The sequence below is a fragment of the Limulus polyphemus genome, unplaced genomic scaffold (assembly GCF_000517525.1).
Source record: "Limulus polyphemus unplaced genomic scaffold, Limulus_polyphemus-2.1.2 Scaffold1878, whole genome shotgun sequence".
Lineage (NCBI taxonomy): Eukaryota > Metazoa > Arthropoda > Merostomata > Xiphosura > Limulidae > Limulus > Limulus polyphemus.
In genome coordinates, this window is record NW_013667488.1 from 193018 (window position 1) to 202558 (window position 9541).

Consider the following 9541-nt stretch of genomic DNA (forward strand, 5'->3'; position numbering starts at 1 on the left):
CCTGATGAGATGGTTTCGTTATATAATTTTCTTAACATGTGTTTAATTTGCATTCCAGGGGTGGAAACAAATCTAGACGTTATGTTAAGGTTACATATTTATGTGCTAGTCTTTTCCAAAATCCTGATAGAAGTATGCTAATATGTTATATATAGGGGATAGTGTAAGTAGTGGTCTTCTTACCTAAGAACCCCCCCGTGGCACAGCGGTATGTCTGACTTACAACGCTAGAATCCGGGTTTCGATACCAGTGGTGGGCAGAGCATAGATAGCCCATTGTGTAGCTTTGTGCTTAATTACAAAGATGTGTGATTTAATATTGTATCTACGTTAGTAGGATGACAGAAGAAACAAGAAACAAAATAAATCTTACCTAAGAATATGGCCAGGTGGTTAGGGCGCTTGACTCGCAATCTGAAGGTCGTGGATTCGAATCCCCGTATCACGAAACATGCTGGCCCTTTCAGCCGTGGGGGCGTTATAATGCGACGGTCAATCCCACTATTCGTAGGTGAAAGAGTAGCCCAAGAGTTCGCGGTGGGTGGTGATGACTAGCTGTCTTCCCTCTTGTTTAACACTGCTAAATTAGGGACGGCTAGCGCAGATAGCCCTCGTGTAGCTTTTCGCGAAATTCAGACCAAACAATTTTATCTAGAAAATGATATTTATTTATTCGAAAAAACGTTTATTAATTAGGATGATTCCAGGAAGGAAAATATTATTATCTTACAATGATATGTTAAAATCTCTTTTCTCTCTCTCACTCTTGAGAAAAGAAGGGTGTTAAGAGGGGATCTTATTTAAGTTTACAAAATTATCTAGGGGAATGATAGAATTAACGAAGAACTACCCACATTTACAAATCTGGGCCTATTCTTATGCTCACAAGCATGAGTAAGAAATGTCATGTTTTGATCAAATAAGTAGCTTTCTATAATGCATTTTAATTGTTTGACTGGCTGAATACATGTCAAATTCAGCATCAAGTAAGATAAAAAATATTTTCTGAGGGACCATGTCCCCAGGCCTTTTCCCCTAGAAAACGACTGCATTCGGCGCTCAAAGCACTTTACCATACGCTAAAACTTTTACTTTTTCAAAAGTGTCACTCAAACAGATTCCTAACTAAAAGTTGGAAACCCTGTTAAAGTTTTTGATTTTGTGCTATGCTCTGAAGATAATAACACGAGAGTACATAAGTTTACAATTTTGGAAAAGACGGATTATGGTCCAATTAAGACAGTTTTATTTTTCTAACATGGTGGGTAACTATGGAATGAGCTACTGACATCTGTAGTGGAAACCAATACTTTACACAGGTGTTTAGGTTAGGGTAGAATCAATGATTTCTTGAAAATGGTGGGTGTGCCAAAACAACATTGAAGAACCTTATTCCTTATTGCCCATGGATTATGTTATGTTTTATAAGTCAGATTATTAAAAAAAAACAATAATTGTTGCGACCTCTATAAAACGTCGTCTAGGTCTTAGTTTGAGGGTGATGATTATTAATAGTGTTTTCAGGATTTTTATCATGACGGGTGATGGAGCGGTTAGTGATTAAATTATTAATATTTTTATTTATTAATAACCTTGTAGATTTTATGTGATAAACTATTATGCTGCTTAGGAGTGAAATAATGCAAGTTATCATGAAGTAATAGTTGAAATTTGACTACGAGCACGAGAGAAAAGTCGCAACAAGCCTAAAAGTTAGGCTATACTTTATAAATTATACTTATAAGTTATAGTATGGGAGCTCAGCAGGGCAAGGAAAACCGTGGAAGAGGGTCCTCTGTTGGTAGTAGTCATGGTGGAAAGTCTGGTAAATGCTACAAAAATAGGTCCAAGGATTCCAGATTATCTTCAATATCAGGAAATGTATTCACTGAACATAATGGCAAGTATGAAGAAACATTAACTTCCCTTGTTTTGTTTCATTATTCTCTATTTAAATTCTTATCAGAAGCCTTGACAAATCAGACAGTTAACTAATACAGTTAACTTGTAATATGTTATATTAACTTTAAGGCCTATTAATTAAAACTTTGTATCATTTCATTTTATTCATGAAACTTAGTCCCAGATACGTTCCTGTAAATTCGTTACAAGTTTATTCTGCAAGACCTTATGAGGAACATTTGAATGACAATAGTTCAAAATAACAACAAGGATTTTTTTAAGTATGTTAAAAGTAAGAAAAAATGTTAAAATGGGACTAAAGGATGCAACAATTTTTGTTGTAGATACTTTAAACTTTTGAACATTTATTTCTGGTTTTCAAGTGAGGACATTAATTATATTCCTGGCCCTGAGTATTCTAGTCGAAAGATTAGGATTGATGTGAATCATATAAATATTAATCCCTTGACGTTAAAAGTAAAGCACCAGGATTGGACAGTCTTGTTTTCCACAGGGCCTTAAACTAGTTAAAGGAGGTCAAAAATAAAATATTTAAACCTCTTTCTTTCATTTTTTTTTTTTTTGTGCCCTGGAGATTATATTCCATTTTGTCATACTCTTTTACTAGAAATAATTCTGGATAGTCTGATAAAAAAAGTTTTGCAAAATTGTCTATTAAAATATGATATAAAATCAAATTGGCGTGGCTTCATTAAAGGAAAATCTTGCCTTATTAATCTGTTAACTTTTGTCAAGGCTGGGGATAATGGAAAGGTGGGGAACATAGGAACCTCAGATTTTACAAAAACCTTTTGATAATGTACCACACAGAAGAATAGGTAAGAAAATTACATTAGTAGGGGGTTGAGAAGCGAGTAGTAAGTTGTTCATGAAGTCCAACCAAACTGGACCCTTATAACTGACAGATTGCCTAAAGAGTTGGTATCTGAGACTTTTCTTTTTCTACTTACGTTAAGGATATTGATAAGAACATAATTAGTAAAGTTTGTGAATGACATTAAACTCCTGGATATTTCTAGCCGTATTGAGGGTGTTGAAGTACTCAGAATGACTTCAGTCGATTGATTAATGGCCATATCTATGACAAGTATCCTTCCATTAGATTAATACAATGTAATGTATTTGAGGTATCATAATTTGGATAACATGTTTAATATACACAAGAACCTACTCAGTAGCAGGATTGAAGAAAAGTATCTTGGGATAGTGATGGATAAGTAACTGAAGCCAATCAAGATGGTGCTGTGTTGACAGTAGTGAATGTAAAAAAATTTTAAAGAGTGCATTTAAGACATATTGATTACAAGTCAAAAGTAGTAGTTATCTCTGCAAGTCATTATTTAGGAATACTGTGTACAGAATGGATAACTTATTTGGAAGGGTTCTTACAAGAAATGGAATAGTTTTCTTATAGGTATAGATCTCTAATTTTCTCTTGAGGAAAAAAAGGAGTAGAAGGTGATCTTATTGAAGTTTACAAACTTATCTGAGGAGTCAATAGGATAAAAGCTTCTGATTTCTTGGTGTTATATTCAAAAGAAAATAGGGTGAGAAGATATTTAAATTTTTTCTAACATAACAAGGTTATTTGCTTATAGAATGAGTTGCAGTGAGCAATAGTGGAGAACAACATTTCACAATAGTTCAAAAGGGAAAATTGATAATTTCCTAAAAAATAATGGGTGGGTTTAAGTTTTTACCACTTCTTAAGGCTGAATGTATATGGACAACCTTGAATGAGCAAATGGCTCTTTTGTTGTCGACGTGTTATGTTAACTTTACAAGTATAATTATTAATATTACTACTACTACAAAATTGTATTTTGTGGCTTTCTTAATCAATATGCATATAATTTGACTCTGAAAAAAAAATTTTATATTATCACACTTGAAGTGATATGGGAAATTTAATACTAGTGTATCAAACTGTTTCTGCAGCATTATTCACTAGCTTTGTAGATAGTTAAATTGTTAAGGCCCAGGTCTGTATTTAGTTTGAATTAAACTTTCTGAAGTGGATTTAAGCATAGATACTCCTGCTTACAAATAAATAAATTAATTAATTTAAAAAGGTGTTTATGAACAAATAAAGATGTTCAGTAGATCGAGGTCAACCGGTTGCTATGATAAACAACCAGTGAAGTAACTAAGTGGAACCTCTCAATATCTTTTTACTTAACCATCAGAAGTTTAACCCTTTAGGTATGTGACTGTCCCCATGTGGCGACCACATAATGCAGTTTGAATTTCCCACTAGAAATGTGAATCAAGCACACAAAATCAATAGATAAAGCTTAATTTGCACAAATGACAATCTCAACCAAAAATTTGTATCCAACATGATATATGTTGCTATTCAAAACATCAGTAATATTTGCAGTTGAAAATTGTTTAATTTTTATGAGAAAACAGACTTAAAATGGCATCAAATCCCTCCAGTGTTTTCACACTTGAAGAGACAGCTGAACTTGTGAAAGCTGTCAATGATTCTGGTTCTGAACTTTAATTATCTGATGACGATTTTGAGCATGATATGACTGGAAAAAAAAAAGTACATGCCTAAAGAGTTAACAAAGTTTATAAACAAAAAAGCACACATCACATCCTCAGTGAAGCCCTCCTGTATATTTTATAGTGTGTAAAGTTGTATATTTGCCTTAGGACATTTCAAGATTTGGATTTCCAAAGCTTTTATTTATTACCCCCAAAGGCCCTGATATGCAAGTCCTTACTTCCAGTCATATAACTGAACTGTTCAAGCATAGTTCCCATGAGAAATGTGTACAAGTTCCTCATAATTTTTAACCATCAAAATGGAGTAATCTCTAGATAAAACATCAAAATATTTTAAGACTCTCATCATAACCTCAATTTCTAAAACCAAGTATTAAAACTGTTATTCTGATTTGACTTTTCTCTGCACATTTTCCAGCACAAACTATAATAAGGAAGCAAAGACTGAACACAGGTATAAGCCTATATATCTATACAGTGTGTATGAATGTTTTATGTCAATACACAAGTTCAGTATGGTACAAGCTCACAAGAAACAATTTTGTTTTGTAGAAAACCAGTTCCACCTGTGTGTGTGTGTGTCTATATATATATATTACTTATTGTCACAATCAAAACATTATGTTATAATTAGATTTAATATGAAGCTTAAAGTCACCTATTGCAGTTAAGCACTTATTTTAATTAGTAGTTCATTAACAGATATAACATAGAAATATGTTTCATCATGATGCTTTAGAGGAGAGGATCCTTTATATATGTATATAATGTGTGTGTGTGTGTGTAAATATGCATCTCACACATTTACAACTAAAGTAGTTAATATCACTTGAGAAACAAAATATTTATCTGTTCTGTTTCCTCACTTCTCTTCCAACTTCCTATTTTCTTCCCTACAACCCTGTCTCTGCTCCTTTTCACCTGATCTGTAGTCGGCCATGGTCACTGCTCCTCAGACTTTTCTCAGCCTGTCCTCCCTTTGTTTTCTCTATTCTGTTCATCCTTTTTGCATCTTCCCATTCTTCTTCCATTCAACTCGCCATCGGCCCCTCTTGTATTTATAGTTTTTTTTGTAGGGTCTTCACTCGCCATCTTCATGACCTGATTCTGACGTTCCTTTTCATTATCAACCTATTTCATTATCTGTTAGCCCATTCTTAGATGTTTCCCCTTCTTCTAACTTCCTTATGTTAAGATGACTATTCAGTTGTGGAAGGGACTTGTATTGAGATCTAAGCCTTTTCTCACACTCACTCTCTCATTTCAACCTATCATCTTTGCCTTCAAGCTATGGCATATCTGGTCACCAGGTTTTACACTTTCATTCTCTTCCTGTTTGAGAAATTATTTCAGTTTTAGAGAGACTAGCTTCCCTAAAACCCCCTCATTGCTTTTGGGCATGCCCTCATATGTCTCCTACAGTGGACCTCCTGTTTTTTTCTTGTGGTCCTTTGTTTTCTTTTATGAACCTCTCCTCAAGGATTTGCACAGTGCCTGGAATGTGACCATATTACTTCTTGCATTCCCTTACTCCCTCTCCATCTATATATCTTCCTTCTTTGATGCTTATCTCTTTGATTGAAATACTTTTTTCAATGAGGGCAAGACTTCAGATGTTTAGACACTGTATAAGAGTTCACTCCACATAAGCGTACTCGGGCTTCTCACTCTTTGTCAGGCATGTTCCTATTCTTGCCTCTAAAGGTGGTTCATTTGGTTATGTACCACTTAGTCTATTCCATGGTATTTCCTTGCTCCAACCATCCTTGAGGCTTCTGTTCTAGGCCTTTTGTTGTTTGATGTTAGCCATACACTTCTGAGCCTGTTCACATCATTTGTGAGTAGCTCCAGTTTTGGTGGCGGACTGCCTCTACAGCCCCCAGTCTTTCTTGGGGTTTTTTTTTTTTTGGTTGGACACTCCACTCTTGGATGCTTTTGCCACCCTTCTCATCTCTGGGCTTTCTCTCATATGGTTTGCTATTCCTCATTCTTCAGCTCTGGCTGTCAATTTTCTCAACCAGGCCTGTGCGTACCTCTTTATCTTTACCTACTCCCCTATTTGTCTTCCCTTTCAGGGCCTCACCTTACACACTACTTTCCTTCTTTGATCTTATTGTTGGTGCTTCTTTGAGTGCCTTGAGTGAAATATTGGGTTACAGCTGAAAAAATTGTCAAAACTTGTACTGTTTGATTATCGGGATTTAAAATTTTTGTCATGCTGTTCTGTGTTTCGACATATTATTTTTTTCATTAGATTGAGTTATCTTATTTTGATCATGGAAATTAGATATTAAACAAATATCAAATAATGTTTTCTAACTTTCTCTTCCACTTACATACTCTAGAGAAAACTTACATGTGTATTTTTTTACATTTTGATTTGTGTACGATCGGGTTACGTAAGAAGATAAGGGATGAGCGGAGGTAACCCTCAAAGAATCAGTAATGTCCTGTTAAACTAGCTGTGAGATGTGTCTGGAAACTGGGTAAAGATTAACTGCAGATCTGGCTGCAGATGTTCCTATGGGTTTTTTTCAAACTCTATTTACTTACATCTGAGAATATTATTCAAACATGTGGCTCCCGTAAAGATACTTCAGGGTTCCATGATTTTGTTTATTTATTTTACAGTTTCAGCATGAAAAGTAGTTAGTTTTTGTTTTGGAAGGGCAACGTATGGATGTGTGAAAACGAGATTCGTTTCATTTTTATGGGTAACTCTAATGCCAAAATGAAAATGTTTAACTAACAACAATTAAAACAGCCATACTATAAGTGAAATAACATTTGCCATGACCTGTTTTGAGTAACAATATTTCAGGAAACATTTTCTTCAAGAACCAGGCCATCTACCAGCACTGGGTACAAATGTATTATATTCTTACTGGTTAGATAAAATTGTTTTACCAGTTCTCTAACATTGCTTATTAAGTGTTTACTATCATCTTGTACACTCAGTAAAACTAGGTTAAAGAAAGTAAATTTTTAATGAATGATAATTAAGTTCTGATGTAACTTTTATTACTTCACATAAAATCTATAAGAAAATCATTAGATGTAGTTGTTACTTGAAGAATACTTGCTCTATGATAATCTGTTTGACATGTTTATTATTGGGTTCCAGAAGCCCTCATGCAGAGTAGGCCCTTGCCAGAAATCCCCGACTTTGGAGATCACCTGAGCAACATATCCATATCCAACGAAGAATCATCCCAGTGGATATCCAAAGAAAATCTCCTGGCTCCGGAGGACTCTGATCCCTTGTTATTTGTAGCACTCTATGATTTTCAATCTGGTGGAGATAATCAGTTGTCTCTGAAGAAAGGTGGTGAAATATTATAATAATGTTAAGATTAAATTTGGAAGATTTCGTTGCCTCAAAATTGATTCACTAAAATTATCAATAACAGGTTTTTTACAGTCACGATAGTTAAGTCTGGCTGGTGAAACTTTCGTGTGTCACATAACCTTTCTCCTAGGCTCATATAGCAAATAACTTAATGATCAGTTAAGAAAGGTGGTGAAATATTATAATAATGTTAAGATTAGATTTGGAAGATTGGGTTGCCTGAAAATTGATTCACTAAAATTATCAGTAACAGGTTTTTTACGGTCACGATAGTTAAGTCTGGCTGGTGAAACTTTCATGTGTCACATAACCTTTCTCCTAGGCTCATATAGCGAATAACTTAATGATCAGTTAATTTATAGAAGAAGTATTTAACTTTGTTTTTTTTCTTTTGATCTGAATAATTAGAAACGGAAAACTAATTATTCAGTGAGTGTTAAGTTGTTCGATAACTTAAGAACAGAGTTGAGTTCTTAAACCTTTTACATAGTAACATAAGTTTGTGGGGGTGTTGAAGAATATATATATATATATATAACCCCGTTATTATTGTTTCTCTAATAACGAGGAGACCAAGTTCGAGTGCTGTCGTATAACAGGACAAGAGAGTGGTGTGAGGCACAGTCCAGGTTAGGTCAAGTTGGCTGGGTACCCAGTAACTACATAACCCCTGCTAATAGTTTGGAAAAACACTCCTGGTATCATGGACCTATTTTTAGAAATGCAGCTGAATATTTGCTCAGCAGTGGTATCAACGGGAGTTTTTTGGTTAGAGAAAGTGAAAGCATATCAGGCCAGAGATCGATATCTCTAAGATATGATGGACGAGTGTATCATTATCGAATTAATGAAGACAGGGAAGGCAAGGTAAGCTATATGCACGTATAAAACCAGATGTATTTTTGTAGTGGCACACTTAACAAATTTTTTCCAGAGGGGGGTGGTGGTGGATCTGTCCACAGTATCTAGATTTTAATTTTGATTAAAAGCATAATGAACCCTTGCTATGTAAATGAGACTTAAATATTAGTTTATCACTTTTACTACTTGTTATTTTCTATAAACACTTCTTTTATAGAAACTTATTTGATATTTCAAGATAAACTCGGTACCTTAAACACACAAAAATAGTTCTTCATGAGTTTACTTGTAAAAAAAAAACTTTGAAGATGCGTCAACAATTACTTATACCAAGGTGTGGGTGGAGGTTAGATGGCGGGGAAAAAAACTTATGAAGGCCCACACACAAACACTTGGGTGGTTTGTTTCCCAACTTTTCCTCTGTATTACATAGTTTCACATGTTTAGGTGTGTATATTATTTTGCACTCAGGCTCACTTCAAACTCCAACTGTAGTGCATAGCTACTTTTATTTGTGCTTTAATCTTTAAAAAATTTCAACAAATAATCACTTGCTTTCTTCAGGTGTATGTGACATCCGAATGTCGATTCAACACCTTGGCTGAACTTGTCCACCACCATTCCGTGCGTGCTGATGGATTGATAACCCTCTTGCTTTATCCAGCTCCCAAGAGGAACAAGCCTGCTGTGTTTGCTCTTAGCCCGGAACCAGATGAGTGGGAAGTTGACAGAACGGATATTGTTATGAAGCACAAACTTGGAGGAGGACAGTATGGTGATGTGTATGAAGCTATCTGGAAGAAGTATAACACGACAGTTGCTGTCAAAACGCTCAAAGTCAGTCGCTTTCTTTGTTTGAAAGTTTGAAGTTTTTTTTTAATTACAGCAGTAGTG

General features: G+C 34.8%; 1 protein-coding gene across 4 annotated transcripts in view; it reads left to right on the forward strand.

Annotated features, from left to right (window-relative positions):
- Positions 1 to 1365: 1365 nt before the first annotated feature.
- The window catches only part of LOC106465233 (tyrosine-protein kinase Abl-like), a 24989-nt gene continuing 16813 nt past the window's right edge, over positions 1366 to 9541 (forward strand). For 2 of the 4 annotated variants that reach the window (XM_022393093.1, XM_022393092.1), the window contains exons 1-4: positions 1366 to 1900; positions 7562 to 7762; positions 8355 to 8653; positions 9212 to 9484. In XM_022393093.1, coding sequence (XP_022248801.1) covers positions 1753 to 1900; positions 7562 to 7762; positions 8355 to 8653; positions 9212 to 9484 — 921 coding nt within the window. In that variant the 5' untranslated portion in view covers positions 1366 to 1752. Of the gene's footprint in view, positions 1905 to 7561; positions 7763 to 8354; positions 8654 to 9211; positions 9485 to 9541 lie in introns of all 4 variants that reach the window. The other 2 variants (XM_013925439.2, XM_022393094.1) reach the window with 2 other exon arrangements.